General features: G+C 24.3%; 9 protein-coding genes across 9 annotated transcripts; 5 read left to right on the forward strand and 4 right to left on the reverse strand.

The window, feature by feature from the left end:
* Nucleotides 1–433: 433 nt before the first annotated feature.
* On the forward strand, nucleotides 434–1,378 carry sbds (Shwachman-Bodian-Diamond syndrome protein; the record flags this gene model as incomplete). The annotated part of the gene is made up of 2 exons (XM_640049.1): nucleotides 434–561; nucleotides 682–1,378. 2 exons carry the CDS (start codon nucleotides 434–436, stop codon nucleotides 1,376–1,378), a joined length of 825 nt encoding a protein of 274 aa, XP_645141.1.
* An 89-nt stretch (nucleotides 1,379–1,467) lies between these two features.
* On the reverse strand, nucleotides 1,468–2,900 carry nudE (Lis-interacting protein; the record flags this gene model as incomplete). Its single annotated transcript, XM_640050.1, has 3 exons — nucleotides 1,468–2,135; nucleotides 2,293–2,612; nucleotides 2,692–2,900. The coding sequence occupies 3 exons, from the start codon at nucleotides 2,898–2,900 to the stop codon at nucleotides 1,468–1,470; spliced, it is 1,197 nt and encodes a 398-aa protein (XP_645142.1).
* An 845-nt stretch (nucleotides 2,901–3,745) lies between these two features.
* DDB_G0272356 (hypothetical protein) lies at nucleotides 3,746–6,212 on the reverse strand (the record flags this gene model as incomplete). The annotated part of the gene is made up of 2 exons (XM_640051.1): nucleotides 3,746–5,446; nucleotides 6,000–6,212. 2 exons carry the CDS (start codon nucleotides 6,210–6,212, stop codon nucleotides 3,746–3,748), a joined length of 1,914 nt encoding a protein of 637 aa, XP_645143.1.
* Nucleotides 6,213–6,637: 425 nt separating this feature from the next.
* DDB_G0272358 (hypothetical protein) lies at nucleotides 6,638–7,671 on the forward strand (the record flags this gene model as incomplete). Its single annotated transcript, XM_640052.1, has 3 exons — nucleotides 6,638–6,829; nucleotides 7,029–7,408; nucleotides 7,491–7,671. 3 exons carry the CDS (start codon nucleotides 6,638–6,640, stop codon nucleotides 7,669–7,671), a joined length of 753 nt encoding a protein of 250 aa, XP_645144.1.
* Nucleotides 7,672–8,021: 350 nt separating this feature from the next.
* taf9 (transcription initiation factor TFIID subunit) lies at nucleotides 8,022–9,881 on the forward strand (the record flags this gene model as incomplete). Its single annotated transcript, XM_640053.1, has 1 exon — nucleotides 8,022–9,881. The coding sequence occupies one exon, from the start codon at nucleotides 8,022–8,024 to the stop codon at nucleotides 9,879–9,881; it is 1,860 nt and encodes a 619-aa protein (XP_645145.1).
* Nucleotides 9,882–9,989: 108 nt separating this feature from the next.
* gtf2h2 (TFIIH subunit) lies at nucleotides 9,990–11,460 on the reverse strand (the record flags this gene model as incomplete). The annotated part of the gene is made up of 2 exons (XM_640054.1): nucleotides 9,990–10,293; nucleotides 10,379–11,460. 2 exons carry the CDS (start codon nucleotides 11,458–11,460, stop codon nucleotides 9,990–9,992), a joined length of 1,386 nt encoding a protein of 461 aa, XP_645146.1.
* A 591-nt stretch (nucleotides 11,461–12,051) lies between these two features.
* DDB_G0272328 (hypothetical protein) lies at nucleotides 12,052–12,897 on the forward strand (the record flags this gene model as incomplete). Its single annotated transcript, XM_640055.1, has 2 exons — nucleotides 12,052–12,334; nucleotides 12,434–12,897. 2 exons carry the CDS (start codon nucleotides 12,052–12,054, stop codon nucleotides 12,895–12,897), a joined length of 747 nt encoding a protein of 248 aa, XP_645147.1.
* An 812-nt stretch (nucleotides 12,898–13,709) lies between these two features.
* On the forward strand, nucleotides 13,710–15,397 carry DDB_G0272330 (hypothetical protein; the record flags this gene model as incomplete). Its single annotated transcript, XM_640056.1, has 5 exons — nucleotides 13,710–13,918; nucleotides 14,011–14,100; nucleotides 14,175–14,309; nucleotides 14,392–15,084; nucleotides 15,155–15,397. Coding segments are annotated over 5 exons (1,370 nt in total), but the record flags the coding sequence as incomplete, so codon positions are not given.
* Nucleotides 15,398–17,348: 1,951 nt separating this feature from the next.
* On the reverse strand, nucleotides 17,349–17,708 carry DDB_G0272332 (hypothetical protein; the record flags this gene model as incomplete). Its single annotated transcript, XM_640057.1, has 1 exon — nucleotides 17,349–17,708. One exon carries the CDS (start codon nucleotides 17,706–17,708, stop codon nucleotides 17,349–17,351), a length of 360 nt encoding a protein of 119 aa, XP_645149.1.
* Nucleotides 17,709–18,655: the final 947 nt, after the last annotated feature.

Raw genomic sequence — 18,655 nt, forward strand, 5'->3', positions numbered from 1 at the left:
TTTTTTTTTTCTTTTTAACCCCCGATTAAAATGTATTTCTATTATTTATTAATATTAAATAATTAAATTAAAAAAAGATATTTTTAAAAAAAAAAATAAAACAAAATAATTTTTTTTCTTATAAACTACTCACTTTTAAATTTTTTTTTTTTTTTTTTTTTTTTTATAAAATTATCAAATAATCTGATTGATCATTTATTAATAAATTAGTTTTTTAATTTTAATTTTTTTTATTTTTTATTTTTTTTTTTTTCGTTTTGTTCGTTCATAAAAAAAAAAAAAAAAAAAATGAAAATAAAATTTTTTAATTTCTCCTTTTCACCCCTCAAATAAAATAAAATAAAATAAAAATTTTTTTTTTTTTTATTTAAAAAATAATAATAATAATAAACTTTAATATATTTATATAAATATATACTTTTAAAATAAAAAAATGAGTATTTTTACACCTGTAAATAATAAAACACTTACGAATATAGTTGTTGTAAGATATAAAAAGGGAGCTGCTAAATTCGAAATTGCATGTTACCCATCAAAAGTACAATCTTATAGATCAAAAATGTAATTATTTATTTTACTTTATCCTATTATTTTTTATAAATAATTGTTATTAATAAATTATTCATTTATTTATTATTTTATTATTTTTTTATTATTTATTATTTTTTTTTTATAAAATAGTGAAAAAGATTTAAATGAAGTAATTCAAATTCATAGAATTTTTACAAATGTATCAAAAGGTATTATTGCGAAAAAGGATGAATTAATTAAAGCATTTGGAACAGATAACGAACAAGAGATTATATTATTGATTTTAGAAAAAGGTGAATTACAAGTTTCATCAAAAGAGAGAGATAACCAATCAGAGCAGACATTTAAGGATATAGCAACCATTGTGGCAGAGAAATGTGTAAATACAGAGACCCAACGTCCAATTCCAGTATCGATCATTGAAAAGGCAATGAAAGACGTCCACTACTCAATTCACCCAACTAAATCATCCAAACAACAATCATTAGAAGTTATTAAACAAATCTCATCAGTTATTCCAATTCAAAGAGCACAAATGAGATTAAATATTACAATTCCAACTAAAGAATCTAAAACTTTAAATCGTGATAAATTGATGGTTTTAGTTTCAAAAATTGAAGAAGAAGATCGTGATGGTGGTGGTTTATCAATCGTTTGTTTAGTTGATCCCGGTTCATATAGAAAAATAGATGAATTAATAAAACAAGAAACTAAAGGTAAAGGTTTTATTGATATCATAAATTTAGCTGTTGCAAAAGAAGGTGAAACTAAAATTAATGAAACTGGTAAATCTGCTCCAACCTCCACCACCACTACTACCACCACCACAACTTCATCTTCAAAATAAAAATAAATAAAAAAAAAAAAAAAAAAAAAACAAATTCCCAAGAATACAATTTATTTTAATTTTTTTTTTTTTTATAAATTTTATTTAAATTAAGTTTGTACATTTTCATTCTTATTATTATTATTATTATTATTATTATTATTATTATTATTATTAATATTATTTAAATCATTTGTATTGTTACTACTACTACTATTAAAATTTGGTTTAAAAGGACTATTATTATTACTTGGGATATTTGTACTATTAATATCAAAACTATTATTTTTTGTATTTTCGAAATGAGTTAGCAATGAACCTGTGGGTGTTGAATTACTGTTGTTGTTGTTGTTATTATTATTATTATTGTTACTTCCACAACTACTAATAATATCTAATGGAGGTGAAGAAGTTTTAAAATCACTTAAATTTGTAAAAGAATTTTGATGTTTTAAAACTGGTGAAGTCGGTGTACCTATATCTTGTCCATTTGATGAAACATTACCACCATTTGATTTTATTTTAAAATTTGAAATTCTTGTCTCTAAATCTGTAACTAAATTAATTAGATCATTTACAACCACCAATGAACTTGCCCTTGATGATGATGCTGTATCCTCTGTTCTTTGTCTTTGTGATTTTTGTGCTCTTGGTATATTATATGCTGTTGGATTTTCACGTTTTATATTTATACTCTTTTCGCCATTCGATTTACCATTAATACTATTTGATGCTGAACTTGGTTTTCTTTCTCTAACTGATAATTCATGTCTTAAATCTATAAAAATAATAATAATAATAATAATAATAATAATAATAATAATAATAATAATAATAATAATAATAATAATAATAATAATAAATGGTAGTAGTACCAAAAATTAGTCAAACCTATCTAAATAAATTGTATTTTGTTTGTTTGCCTGTTTAATTACCTCTAATATCATCTCTTAATCTTTGAATTGTTTCATCTGCAACTTGTTTTGATTCTTCTAATTCACTTTGCATCCAAACGTTTTCTTCCATTACTCTATCTAATTTATCGGAAAGATCTATAACTGATGCTGAAGAGTTTCTTTCTCTTCTTTCTAATGAATCATTATCTTGTTCTAATCTTCTTTTATCCTCTAATAATGATTGTTTCGTTGTTTGTAATTTTGTTACTTCATCCTGTAAACTATTTATTAATTTTGATGATTCTTTATTTGTCGTATTTAATTTATCTACAATTGTTTCATGATCATTTTTTAATCGCCTAAATTATATATGGGTATATATGGATATAAGTAATCAATTTTTATTTTTATTTTTTTCAATTTTATCTTTTAACATACGCATATTGTGAAGCTAAATCTGCACATTTTTTTTCACAGATTCTTAATTCATCTTCCATTTCTTCTTCTAATTGTTTTGAAAAATCTTGAAATTCAGTAAATGTCGTCTCTAAATCGTCCATCTCTTGTTGTTTATCTTCTACTCTCTTTTTCCAATATTGAATCTCTTCTTGAGGTGTTGTAAATATAGGTATCTCTGTTGATGCCATTTTATTTTATCTTTTTATTTTATATATAATGTGGTTTATTTTTATTATTGTTGTTGTAATTGAAATAAATAAATAAATAAATTAATTAATTAAATTCAACCTTTTTTTTTTTTTAACAAATAAAATTTATAAAAAAAAAAAAAAAATTTAAAATAAATAAAAGAAAATTTTTTTTAATTTTAAAAAAAAAAAATAATTGTTGTTCTTGAAATGGTAAATTATATGTGTGTTTGATTGTGTGTTGTGTGTGGTGTGGGTTTTTATTGTATGTGCCTTTATGAGGGTTGATGTGATTTTTTTTTTTTTTTCTATTAAAAAAAAATTGTGTGAAGTTTGGGTAGTGGTGAGTTATTCTTTTTTTTTATTTATTTATTTGTTCTTTATCTCTTTTTTTGACTTTTGACTTTTTTTCTTTTTTTCTTTCTTTTTATTTATTTTCCCTATAACAATATTATCACTATTGCCTAATTATTTTTCTAATTATTTGTTATTATTTTATTATATTATAATAAATTTTTTTTTAGAACCACTTTTTTTTTTACCACATGGGGTATTGTAATTAAACAAAATATGGGTTTTGTATAAAAAAAACTCCAAAAAAAAAAAAAAAAAAAAAAACTAAAAAAAAAAAAAAATTTATAAAAAAAAAAAAAAATAAAAAAATAAAAAAATTGATAAAAAAAAAATTTCAAATCAAATTTCTGTCTTCCAAAAAAAGAAATTATTAATTTTCTGGAAAACCAATGGATTCATGGTTTTCTTTTTTTTTTTTTTTTTTTTTTTTATTGTTTCATTTTTAGAGATTTTATTTTATTTATACAATTAATTTTTTTTTCTTTTTTTTTTTAACTGCCTGCTAAAGCTAAAACTGGTAATAATAAAGTATAACCAACAACTTTTAGAGTAATACTGCCAGCAACTTGACGTTTATTTTTCTTTCTTTTTAAATAACCATTAATAAATTTATAGTCATGATGAGTAGTCTTTGCAATGAATGGACCTGACAAAGCACCTTTTTTATTTGAACTCATGTCTTTTTTAATTTGTTTAAAGTCTTTTCTTTGTAAACCAGGTGAATGGTCGGATCTCCATTTCACATATGATTGTAAATAATTTTGAGATAAATTAGTTAACCCGAAATCTAGAGCTGTTAGTCCAATTTGAATAGTGCCATGTTTAGCAAATGATAAATTCTCGTGAGTTACAACTTCAATTCCCATGGGTAACAAGGAGAGATCGATACCTACAAATCCAATTAAATCGTCATTTCCGATTAGATCGTGGTCGTAGACATCGAATATCATAACTTCACGAGCTACTTGATCAATTTCAACAATTAGTTCTTCATCCCAAACTGGATTTAAATTACAATTGATGATTTTGGTTACTTGTGATGATGCAATACTTGTTGATTTGAGCTTGATGTAGGGATCGCTCTTCCCGTTTGTATCTTTTGCTTCAAGGTTTGATGCTGATATTAATCTTATTCTAATTTTACCCTTACCATTTGGGCTATGAAATATTGATCCTGCTGATGGTATAAGTTTATTATCTGAAATAACACTTGGTGGTAACATCATATTAATCATTGCAACTGACATCACACCACTACCATCTGGTAGCATTACTGGTGCCATCATCATTGGTTGGGATGGTTGAGGTGGTTGCATCATTATGATTGGTTGAGGTGATACCTGTTGTTGTTGTTGTGGTGGTGGGTATGCCATTTGGGCTAGAGGCGATGTTGGTAGTGGCTGTTGTGGTGGTGGTTGCTGTTGTAAATTTGGGTACATTTGTGGTTGACCATATGGGTTAAATGGTGCAGTTGGTTGATTAATGTCAGTTGACTTTTGAAGTTGTGGTGAAGATTGATTATTTTGATGTGGTTCGGTTTGCCAAGATTGTGTTGCAACTGGTTGTTTCTGTAATTGTGGAGATGACATACCCGCTGGTTTTTGTGATTGAGGAAGTGGTTTTGATGGTGGTGGTTTTAATGGTGATTGTTGTGGTTGTTGCTGTGGTACTGATGGTGGTGGTGGTTGTTGGTATGGTTGCCCATAATATTGTTGAGGATATTGTTGTGGTGGGTATTGCTGTGGTGGATATTGCTGTGGTGGATATTGTTGCGGGTGTGGGTATGGTTGAGGGTATTGTTGTGGGGGTGGGTATTGTTGTGGTGGGTATTGTTGTGGTGGGTATTGTTGTGGTGGGTATTGTTGTGGATATTGTTGTGGTGGGTATTGTTGTGGATACTGTTGTGGTGGTGGTGCAAATTGTTGTTGTGGTGGATACTGTTGTTGTGGTGGTTGTTGATATGGTTGGCCATATGGGTTGTGTTGTGGTGATTGTTGTTGTTGTTGTTGTTGTTGTTGTTGTTGTTGTTGTTGTTGTTGTTGTTGTTGTTGTTGTTGTTGTTGTTGTTGTTGTTGTTGTTGTTGTTGTTGTCCATATTGTGTTGGTGGGTTTGTTAAAGGAGGAGAGGTGGGTTGTGATAATGTATTTCTTGGAGGTGGTGCTGGTTTTTTTTTCAAGTCCCCCACTGTGGACTGATTAATATTACTGTTGCTCATGGTTCAACAACTAATTTTTATATTCTTTTTTTATTATTTATTTATTTATTTGTATTTATTTTATACATATATAAAATAAAAAAAATTAAAATGATTAAAAAATAAAAAAAATGATTGAATGTGGACTAAGACTCTTTGTGGATAGTTTTAAAAAAAAAAAAAAATAAAAAAAAAAAAAAAATAAAAAAACTGAAAAACGCAAATTTGTGTTAGATAGATATTTTTTTTTTTTTTTTTTTTTTAGATTTTTAATCCAAAAACAAAACAACCTAAATATTTGAATTACACTAAAATTATTTTTTTTTTTTTTTTTTCTATCTACAAAATTTTATTACAATATTATTTTATTTTATTTTTTTTATTTTTTTGGGGATTATTTATTAGTGTACTACAATTATTGGTAATTAATAAATAATAAATATTAATAATGATGAATTTGGTTAATAAAGGTAAAAATAATAAATTCAAACACTCAAAAAGAAATAAAAATAAAAATAAAATAAAAATAAAAATAAAAATAAAAAATTACCTTTTTTATAATATATTTTAAACTAGTATAACCCTTTTTTACTAAAAATTTTATATGTTCTTGATCAGTTTCATATTTGTGACCCTCAAAATGTTCACGTGTAAAAGTCCAATAATAATTTTGTGCTGGTTTTGGTAATTTTTGATTAATCGATCTTACTATAGTTCTATACAATGCTAATGATGCTGGAGAAATTGTATTGGGTTGACCCATTTTCGGTTTATTTGGGTATTTTTTTTTTTTTGTTATTTAAATTTATTCTTATTATAGGTGCTGATGTATTTGGAATTTTTTGAAATGAAATTAAAAAAAAAAATTAAAAAAGTAAAAAATAAAATTTTAAAAAAAAAAAAAAAAAAAAAAAAGGATTATTTTAAAAATTTAAAAATATATAAATATATAAAGGCTGATTCACAAATTATTGTCAAAATTAATTTTTCTAAACACTTTGCCCACAAATGAAAATATCTTTTTAAAGAATATTATGCTTGTTTTGGTATGATTTCCCAATATTTTATTTTATTTTATTTTATTTTATTTTTTTTTTTTTTTTTTTCGACAATTTTTTTTTTTATTTTATTTTATTTTTTTTTTTTTTTAATTTTCATTTCAACCATAACGACCAAAACAAAAAAAAAATGAATAAAACATTAAAATTATTATCAACATCAAAACAAGTTAGAAATATATATACAACAACAACATTTTTAACTAGACAACCACAACAAAGATCAATACAATTTTTAAACTCAAGATCATTTCATTCATCAAATCCAACATTTATATTTGAAAATGTTTTGGGTAAAATTAAAAATGTTTTTTCTAGTGATGTATGTATTTTTTATTATCCTTATTATTTATTCTAATTTATAAATAATTAATTCATATGTATTTAACAACAACAACAACAACAACAACAATAATAATAATAATAATAATAATAATAATAATAATAATAATAATAATAATAATAATAATAATAATAATAATAATAATAATAATAATAATAATAATAAAATAATACATTAGAAAGATAAAACTAAAGAATACCCAACAAATGAAAAGGATTTAGAGGATAAAGCAAATACAAATTTAAAAACACAATCACAATCACAACCAAAAGCTATTGAAAAAACCAAAGAACAAAGAGATCATGAGAATGAAGAATACCAAAAGTTATTGATGAGTGGAAAAAGATATGATTTCAATATCTTTAAAGATTATATAATACAATATCAATTACAAATTAAAGATCAAGCAAAAATTGATGAAATTAATAATTTCATTAAAATAATTGATAAAATGACACCAGCTGAAAGAGAAAATCCACTCATTTTCCGTAAAAATGCTTTTAAAATTAGAGCTAGATTAATTAAAGATTCTGGCACAGATATGATTATTTTTTCAACGTATGTAATTTTTTTTTTTTTTTCCAATTTTAAATATTAATAAATATCTACTAACACAGACACTATATATTTAAATATTTAGATTTAATGATACATTTACTCAAGCAAAACAATTACATGATGTTTTGGGTAGTTTTAAAAGAAAAGGTATGGAAATACCAAATACAGCTGGTGAAATACCATCTTTCTTAAAGAAAAATGCTGAAATAATTAGAGTTGAAGTTGCCAAACTTACACAAGAAGAAAATAGAAAATATTTATAAATATAAAATGTTTATTTAAATAAATAAAAAAAAAAAAAACTAATTATCTCATAAAATGTTTAAAAAAAAAAAAAAAAAAAATCTAATTTATTTACTCGATCAAAAGATTGATCAAAATAATTTTATTTTTTTATTTTTATTTATAATTTTATTCCAATTTGGAAATGTTTTTCAAAAAAAAAAAAAAAAAAAAAAAAAAAAAAAAAAAACCTTTTTTTTTTTTTTTTTTTTTTAATTTTTCATTTTCAAATTTTTTTCATTTTTTTTTTTTAATTACAGTTACAGTTAGACGCAATCAAAAATATAAAAACACACTTTTTTTTTTTTTTTTTTTTTTTTTTTTGTAAAATATGAGTTCAAACGAAACTCTTCCAAATTCAGAACAAGAAAATAATAGTAAAACTGATACCAAAAATGATAATAAAAATATAGGTGATGAAAACAAAATAATCGATACAGATAAAGATATGAAAGACAATGATACCATAAATGGTAAAGAGAATGGCAACATAAACATAAATAGTAATAATAACAATAATAATAATATTGATACAGATAAGGAAATGAAAGAAACTTCCTCAATTGAGGAAGATGATAATAATAATAATAAAAACCAAAACAACAATAATAATAATAATATTAAAGAGGAGAACGATAATTTAACCGAACTCAAAAATAATAATAATAAAGAAAATAAAGAAAATAAAGAAGAAACAATTAAAGAGGATAAAGAAAAAGAGAATAATAAAGAACCTGTAAAAAATAAAGAAGAAACAAACAATATAAATAATAATAATAATAAAAATAATAATAGTGACAATATAAATAATAATAATAATAATAATAGTAAAGAAACATTAAATAAAATATCATCAATGTCAAAAGTATCATTAACAAGTGAAAGTTCAGAGATTAACGGTCAAGTGAATACGGGTGTAGTTAATAACAATACAAATATAGATATCACACAAACCAATCTTGATGAGCCAAGAGATTCAAGAGTAATAAAATCAATTTTAAAAACTATGGGTATTCAAGCTCATGAGCCAAGAGTTGTTAACCAACTCTTAGAATTTATGTATAAATATGTTTTTGAGGTATTACAAGACGCAATGATATATGGTGAACATTCAGGAAAGACTGATATTGATGTATCAGATGTTAGATTATCAATTCAATCGAGAGTTAATTATCAAATTTCAACACCACCACCAAGGGAGCTATTATTATCAATAGCCGAAGAAAAGAATAAAACACCATTACCACCCATTCCAAATAGATATGGTGTGTTTTTACCACCTGATGAATATTGTTTAACCAATCCAAACTATCAAGCAAATCCAACAAAACCTGTATTTCAACCTGTTCAACCATTGGTTGGAAATACTTCACGTGGTAATTATAATAAAAAACAATCTGATAAACAAGTTTCAATTAAATTTAATTCAATGTCAAATAATTCTACTACTACTACTACAACTACACCACCAACTATTGGTAGTCAAAATGGTACAACAATCGTTTCACCTCCAAATTTAGGTAGTTTAGGAACTACAACAACTACTACTACTACTACAATTACACCACCCCCACCAATTTTACCATTATCATCTAATATTAAACCACCAACATTATCAATTCCATCATCAATTACATCACCACCAACAGTAACTACAAAAAATACATCCACACCAATCATTGGATTGGGTTCTACTACTGTTGCACCACCTAAAACTTCTTCTTCCTCTTCAACAATCGCTCCACCTGTATTGTCATTACCAACTTCAATCACTTCACCACCAACTGTAACTGCTTCCTCAACAACAACAACCACAACAGCACCTACAACAACATCACCAACCATTCCATCTTTATCATCACCAACTACAGCAGCAACAACAATTACTGTAAAGAAAGAGGATGTAAAAATGGATGATTTTGATGATTTTGATGGTCAAATGAAAGATGACATAACACCATCATCAACACCACAACAACCATCACAACCAACAGAATCAGAAACAACAACAACTGCGACAGCAACAACAACACCTGCTGTAACAACAACAACAATACCACCAACAACAACTTCAACCACACCACCAACAACAGCAACAACCTCAACAACACCACCACCATCAACAACAACTACTTCAACACCACCAACAACTTCAACAACACCACCTCCACAAATAAAAGAAGAAAAATAAATAGAAATTAAATCATTTATATTTATTCATATCATATTATATATATTTATAATAAAAAAAAATAAAAAAAAGAAAAAAATAAAAAAAAAAAAACTTTAAATTATTTTTTTAGTGTAAACCATTTCCATTTCCATTTCCATTTCCATTTCCATTTCCATTTTCATTTTCATTTCCATTTCCATTTCCATTACCATTCGTAATTTCATTTCCATTTGTTTTTCCATTTGTATTAGTATTTGTATTTTGAAGTTTATTTTCACAACCTGGACAATTATGTAATGATTCATGTATAAATAGATCACAATCTAAACAAAATATCTCTTGACAACGTGGACATGAAAAAAATAAAGATAATATTGATTTCTCTGATGATGATAAACAACCTATACATGTTACATTTTTATTTAATTCCCTATTATAATAATAATAATGATAATAATTAAGATTAATATAATTATTAATTAATATAAATAAAAATAATAATATAAAACACTTACTTCCAATTAACTTCATTAAATAAAGGTATTTGAAATAAATGATGATATGATCTTGCTAAATGAGGTGAAGAAACTAAAGAAAGATTACAAATTTGACAATCAGTTGGTAATTCACAAGATTTAACACCACAACGTGGACATATGTAGCCAGAGTATTTCATTTTCTCATGACAAATACAAGGTGATGGTACAGTGGAAGTGATTTGTTGAGGAAAACCCATTTCAACCAAAGCTGCTTCAGTTTTACCAATGGTTGGTGGTGGTTGACATTTTAACATTAAACTTTCATTGAAATGTTCTTCATTTAGAATTACTTTTGAGGTACCATTAGTTTGTTCTGCTATAGCCTTACAAATGTATAGTTCGGCAGCCATATGAATGAATGAAACTCTAATGGATTCATTCTTTAATGATTGAATTGTTTTTTGTAATGATGAAGGATCGCATGTCGTCAATGATGAGAATATGAATAACACTTCCCTACTACCATACTTTGGTACATAGCATAGTGATGATAGTGCAACCTCTAATGAATTTTGAATTGATGGTTCACCTTCCATCGCTATGGCATCTTTCATAGCTTGTATATGTCTTAATCGGTTACCTGATAGTTCAGAGATTTTCTCTGCTTTACTGTTTTTTGTGATGATAATTGATAATTGTGAGATTGGATTTTGGTCGAAAAATTCCTTTATAAAGAGTTCAACATTTTGTAAAAGCACTTGATAACGTGATGGTTTTAAATCTTGATTGGATAACGTCTTTGAAAGATCCAATATCAAACATAAATGTCTTTGCATACCTCTTCGTACACGTTGATCTTGACTTAATATACCATCCCTATCTTTATTTTTTAATCTACGATTACGTGTATTCCTCTCCTCTTGATTCGATGGTCTTAATCCATGTTCATCTTCATCTATTGTTAACCATGTCTTTTCAAATCGATTCTCCCATTTATATTTATTTGTTCCATCTTCATCATTGGTTTGTAATACATGTGCTGGCCCATCTTCATCATCATATAATGATCTATTGGTCCTTTTATTTTGTGCATTGTTATTATATATATTCTTACTCATTTCTATTTTATATATATATTTATATTTTTTTTTTTTTTTTTTTAAATGAATATGAAAAAAAAAAAAAAAAAAATAAAATTAGTGAAAAAAAAAAAAATTAAAAAAAAAAAAAAAAAAAAAAATATACAAATAAATAAAATTGAAAAAATTATATAAATAAAATTTTAAATAGATACAATGAAGGAATTGAATTATAATATTATAAATTTAAAATTTTAAAAAAATCTGATCCAAGTATTTTATTCTTAAAAAATTAATTCTTTTAATTTAAAAAATTAATAAAAAAATAAAAATTGTTTTTTTTTTATTTTTTTTTTATTTTATTTTTATTTTTATTTTTATTTTTTTTTTTTTTTAATACACACGAAAGAAAACACCACACAAAATTTTTTTTTTTTTTTTTTTTATTTATTTTAAAATTTATTTATATTTAACACAATAAAAAAAAACAAATAAACAATTAAAAAAATTATATATAAAACATCCGATTTATAAATAATAATAATTTTTAGGTTTAATTAAATAGTATCAGAAATAAACTATACAATTTACACATATAGAGTATAGTTTAAATAAATAACAATATATAAAATGAATAATTTTATGATAAAATGTGTATCAAATGCAGTATTCAAATTTATAGGAGTTAGAAGGTTAGCAAGTTTTGCGGCTCTATCAATTGGTCCCAAAATAGTAGATCATACAGTAAATAAAGTGACAGGAGGTTTAATACCTGTTCAAGTTGTTAGATTACTTCGTACCTCTTTATCTTATGCTCCATTGGCTGTTGTAATGGGTACAAGTGGTGCAACAGGTGGTGTTGCTCCAGTTGCTTCTGCTGTTACCTATTATATTTTAGTTCAAGTTTCGGAAAGTAAGATATTATTATAAATTCAATATTATTATTAATAATAATAATAATAATAATTAATAATACCATTTTATAATTTATACTAATAAAATATATTATTAGCATTATGTATGTTATTAGTCAGAGAAGCAACAGGTGCAACATTTAGAGGGGTAAAATATGTAGTATCGTCAACCTACAATACAATTACAGGTAAAGATAGAAGAGAAGAAAAAATGGTAGATATAGAGTTAGAAAGTTGGGTATTTTTAGAAAAAGAGGAAATTCCAGTTGAAGAATTTTCACCTGAAAAGGTAAAAGAGGTTGAAAACTATTTTAATTCAATAGAATTAGATAGATTAGGTGTAGATAGTGAAAATAATAATCATATGAATGACAATAACAATAACAACAACATTATAAATAATGGCCAACAAATTAATATAAATAACAGTTATTATCAAGCAAAAGATCCAAAAGAAATGGAAGAAATTTTAACAAATTTAAATAACAATATAAAACTAGATAAATTAGAAAAAACAAATATTAGAAGTAGTAATAATCTCGATGATTTCATTCTATTGTAAAATTAAAACTAAAAAAAAAAAAAAAAACGACTGTAACCAAGCATTTACATGTATATAATAACAATTTAAAATAAAAATTATAATAATAATAAAATATTATTATCCAATACCTTTTTTTTATTTATCTTTTTTTTTTTAAACAACTAATGACCCATCTAAAAAAAACAGATTTAAATTTATAAACCTGTTTTTTTTTTTAACAACGAATGATGCCCATAAATTTAAAATGAACCAGACGAACCAACTTACTGCTCACTTAAACCCTAAAATACATAATCTATAATTAATATTAGTAACAACAAATACCTCAACCCAAAAAAAAAAAAAAAAAAAAAGAGTCCAAAAACCAAAAAAAATTAAAAAACATATTATCATTATTATTTTTTTATTTTTTTTTCGTATTAATTAATATGCAGGTGCGTCTTTTTTGTTTTGTTGGTTATGTGGCAACAGAATGTTAAAAAAAAGGTTAACAATTAAAACAATTTTCTGATAAATATCTAGTCATTTATTTTTTTTTTTTAAAAAAAAACAGATCCCATATCATAAAAACAACTCGATTTCAAAAGTAAAAAAAAAAAAAAAGATTCACAGGTCGGAAAATAATAAAAAAAGGTTCACAGGTCGGAAAAAATAAAGATATTTTCTCACAGCAGAAGATATTTTTTTTTTTTTGGGTATTCTTTTCATTTTTTTTTTTATTTTTTGGTATTCTTTTCATTTTTTTTTTTATCTGGTAATAATATGATGTGTCATTTTTTTTTTTTTTTTTCATTTTGTTTTTTAATTATTTTTTAGTATATAGATTTTAAATGGGGAAATTTTTTATTTGTTTTTTGATGTGTTCAATGTTTTTTTGTTTTGTTAATTGTGTTGAACCTCCAAAAGATGAATATGACTGTTTCTTTAATTTTATTACAAAAATAAACCTTTTTTCATTCTTTCCAAAAATCAATGCCACTCACTATAATTTTTGTTCAGTTAATATTAAGTGTGATGAAGTTACTGGAACAATAAAAGAGTTTGTATTTTATTTTTATTTTATTTTATTTTATTTTATTTTATTTTTTATATTATTTTAACAAACTTTATTAAATATAATTTATTTTATAGTGTTACTATATTAAACACATTAACTAGTGGATATAACAACCAAGCAATACTGCCAACAGATTTAGCGTGTCTTCCTAATTTTAGTAGAATGTATGTATATTTAAAAAAAAAAAAAAAAAAAAAAAAAAAAAAATTCCTATTAAACGTCATAATATAATATATAGATTTTTACAAAATTTAAATATTTCAAAAGAACTTGTATTTTATCAATTCCCACAAACAATTTATGAAGTAACATATAATTATGAAAACTATGCTTGTAGTCCAATTGATCAAAAATTACCTGATATTCCATCTTTGTAAGTATACGGATATATTTTTTTTTTTTTTTTTTTTTTTGATTAAATAAAAAAGTAATCTAAAATAATATTTTATTTTTAGTTTTTTTTATTGTAAATCCATTTCCGGAACAAGAATAAAAATGTCACACATAATGAATCAGAGACTTTTTAATTTAAAATATAGTTACGTATATTTTGAAAACGATGTTATTGCAACGCATAATATCTCAATGGTTGCGTTTACAGCAACTTCATTAAACTTTGCAGACTTTTCAAACTTTAAGAGTTTACAAACTTTCTCAATGTATTTTAATCAAGATTTTGTAATTTCATCAATCCAAAACTTTTCAACAATTATTGCAAATTCCATACAAATAGAGCACGACACAGGTATTTTGTATCCATTTTATATACCATTAAATAATTTCACTCAATTACTAGCAATAACCGCACTTTTTGAAAAACCAATTTCATTAATAAATCTTTCAACTTATGGTTTTAAGCAACTGCATCTTTTGCATGTTGGAAACGAGTTTAATTTAAATGGTGAGATTCCGATAATTCCACCTCATGATTGCTATTTTTTAGTATACTATGGCAATTTTAATGTATTTCCAAATTTTTCAATTATTACAGGATCTTTTGGTTCTTATCAGTCAAACTTTTCAATTACTTTACCACCATATTCAGGTAAAGGTGCAATGATCTCTTTAATAAACAATAACCTTATTGGAACAATTGATGAATCTTGGTGTAATGTCAATTTGGTAATTTATAAAAATAAATTAACAGGGTATGTTTAAAAAAATATATAAATTGCGCAAATTTAACTATCTAACTTTTTTTTTTTTTTCAATTAATAGAAAAATACCTTCATGTTTTACTTGTTATTTTTCAGATCCCTCTATATTTAATTATTTTTCTGGTAACCAATTTACAAACTACAACCAATCAATTGGATGTTCTGAATTTGCACCAAGATTTCAATTATTGGACATTTCAACCAAAACTTTCCGTGTAACAGGTATTAATATAGGTTTTTATCCTAATAATTGGTTATTAAACTCAGTTGATTCCCCATATAGTACTCAAATTATCTCAATGGGGTATGAATATGTTGTGATGTACTTATTTTCAATAATACCAAGTCCAAAATACTTTAATGTTACATTTGTGCATCCAGCACCATCACGAACAATATCATTCCCTCTTGGTTATCAATTCCCAAATCCAACAGGTATAAAAATAACAGCAAATCAATTAATAATTACAGGTGAACTATTTTCAAGTTATATGGGTTACTCAGATCAATCAGTCCAATTTGAAGAAACATCTACTAATTGTACAATAAAAGATGGTAATTTCTTTAATATAACTTGTGAATTTGTACCATCATCTATTTCTACCTTAACATACCCAACAATCATTAAAATTAAAAATGATAATTTAACACCTAAATCAAATTCCATGTCCTAATAATTGCGATGATATTAATAATAGTATTTGTGATCTTTCTAAGGGTATTTGTGTCCCACCTTGTAAAAATGATTGTGGAATATTCGGTGAATGTAATGATCAAACTGGAGAGTGTGATTGTGATTCAAACCATCAAGGTCCAAATTGTTCTGTACCATTTAAACAATGTCCAACAGGTTCAAATTCTTTAATTTGTAGTAGTGCAGATTACAATATGTGTAACAATCAAACTGGTATTTGTACATGTTCTCCTAGTCAACAAGGTCAAAATTGTTCATTACCATTTAAACAATGTCCAGTTGGCTCGGATTCTTTAATATGTAGTGGAGGTAATAACAATTGTAATAATCAAACAGGTATTTGTTATTGTGATTCAAACCATCAAGGATCTGCTTGTTCAATACCATTTAAACAATGTCCAGTTGGTTTGGATTCTTTAATTTGTAGTGGAGGTGACAATAATTGTAATAATCAAACTGGTGTTTGTACTTGTTCTCCAAGTCAACAAGGCTCTGATTGCTCATTACCATTTAAACAATGCCCAGTTGGTTTAGATTCATTAGTATGTAGTGGAGATTACAACAACTGTAATAATCAAACAGGTATTTGTTATTGTGATATTAAATTTACAAATGATGATTGTTCAAAACCAAATCAATATATATCATCTGTTTCACCATCGACCACAAATGGAGGTGAGGCATCATTTTTTGGTTGGTTTGGAGATATTCATTCAAATCCATCATTATTAATTGGAGCTCAACAATGTCAACCAATAACATATAATTCTTCAATCGAAATTAGATGTATTGCACCACCAGGTAATGGAGTATATGATATTACTTTTAATCAAAATGATATCATGTATCAATTAAGAAATGGTTATAGTTACCTTGAAATTTTTAAAAATTGTCCAAACAATTGTACAAATTCAAATCAAGGAAATTGCAATACTTCAAATGGAGAATGTAATTGTATAAACAATTACTATTCATTCGATTGTAGTTTAAAAAGAAATAATAACACAGGTGGTAACAATGGTGGTAACAATGGTGGTAACAATGGTGGTAACAATGGTGGTAATCCCTCGATTGATCCATCAACAGGTGGAACTAATATTACTGATAATCAAGTAAATTTCCAAATTTATTTTAAAAATTTATTTGAAATTGATTTCAACGGTAATATTGTAAATCAATATTCATTGCAAAGTAATTGGACTCTCAATAAGACTAAAGATTCACAAGAAAATAATATTTACAAATTAACACAAATCATTCAACAATCATGTGAAATTGTAACATTGATAGAAGAAGTTTCAACATCTAAACAATATTCATTTGCAGGCTCAACATTCACATTAGATGCTGGTTCAATTAAATTAACAATTTCGATATCAAATTATATTTATAATAGCAGTTTAAATACATTACAACTTCAATTAATATCATCAGTAGATAATGAAAGTGAAGGATCAGATTGTAATATTAAACAAGTTTCTACAAATGAAACCAATACATCCTCATTTAAATATATTAAAATTTCAAAAGATAATAGAGTCCTTCAAGGTAGATTCATTAATCAAATACTATCAGATGGAAGACCAACATATTTATCAATTGATGTTAATAATAATGGTAATTCAGTAATTGCAACATTAAATCTACCACATTTTGTAAACCAATCAATTATCGATCCAGACTTTTCAGTTTTACTCGAAACTGATTTTAAATCGGAATGTGACAATAAAAACTCTCGTAAATGGTTAATACCAGTTGCTGTGGCAGTCCCAATCGTTGGTCTTTGTTCTATTGGAGTGATTGTATATTTTTTATATAGAAAACATTTTGTTGAAATACCTCTAAAAGTTAAATTACAAAGTATTGGAAATAAAATAAATAAATAAAAAACCTTTACATTAAAATGTAAATCGTCCCTCATATTTTATTTTATATTTTAATTTATTTGTAAATCATTTGAAAAAAAAAAAAAAGAAAAAAAACAGACTGGATACATACTTTAGTTTTTATATTTTATATTATTTTGTATTTTTGGTTGAGTTTCTTTTTTTAAATACTAAATTCATATTAAAAATTAAATCATTTGATTTTTTTTATTTTAAGTGTATATATTATTATTATAATTATTATTATTTTATTTTATTTTTTTCGGATTAAACTTTGATAAAAAAAATGTAATAAATATGAATTTTGTGTGTAATTTTTTTTTTTTTTACACAAGCAATACAAAACAAAGCTTTTTTTCCAATTTTTTTTATATTTGTCGAGCAATAAAAAAAAAAAAAAAAAGCAGCTGAAAATCAAATAAAATTAAAAAAATAATTATTTTTTTTCCTCGTCTTGCTTGATTAATATTCAGATATGACTCAATAATTATCTTTTTTTTTTATGAAATTTTGTTTTTATTTTTTTTTCTCCTCTTGCTTAATTGATATGCAGATATGACCTAATAAGAAGAGATATTGAATTTTTTTCCATAGATTGTATCACCAAAAGAATCTATTTATGTTTGATTTGGAAAGACACTAAATTTAAAAAAAAAAAAAAAATAATTATTAAGTGCAAAAAAAAAAGATATTATAACAAAAAAAAAAAAAAAAATGGAAAAAAAAATCAAAAAAAAAAAAATCTTTTTTTATGTGCGACAACTATTTATTTTTTAAAAATGATATGGGATCTGTTTTTTTTTTTTTTTTTTTTTTAAAAAAATCTTTTTTTTTAAAATATTTGAGGTTTTTTACGAAACATTTTTTTTTATATTTTATTTTCACAAAATAAAAAATAAGCCAAAAAATACCCATTGCGTTATAATATGATGTGGCTTAAAAGAATTTTTTTTCTTTTTTTTTTTTTTTTTTTTTTTTTTTT

Source organism: Dictyostelium discoideum (genome assembly GCF_000004695.1).
Source record: "Dictyostelium discoideum AX4 chromosome 2 chromosome, whole genome shotgun sequence".
In the NCBI taxonomy this organism is placed as follows: Eukaryota; Evosea; class Eumycetozoa; order Dictyosteliales; family Dictyosteliaceae; genus Dictyostelium; species Dictyostelium discoideum.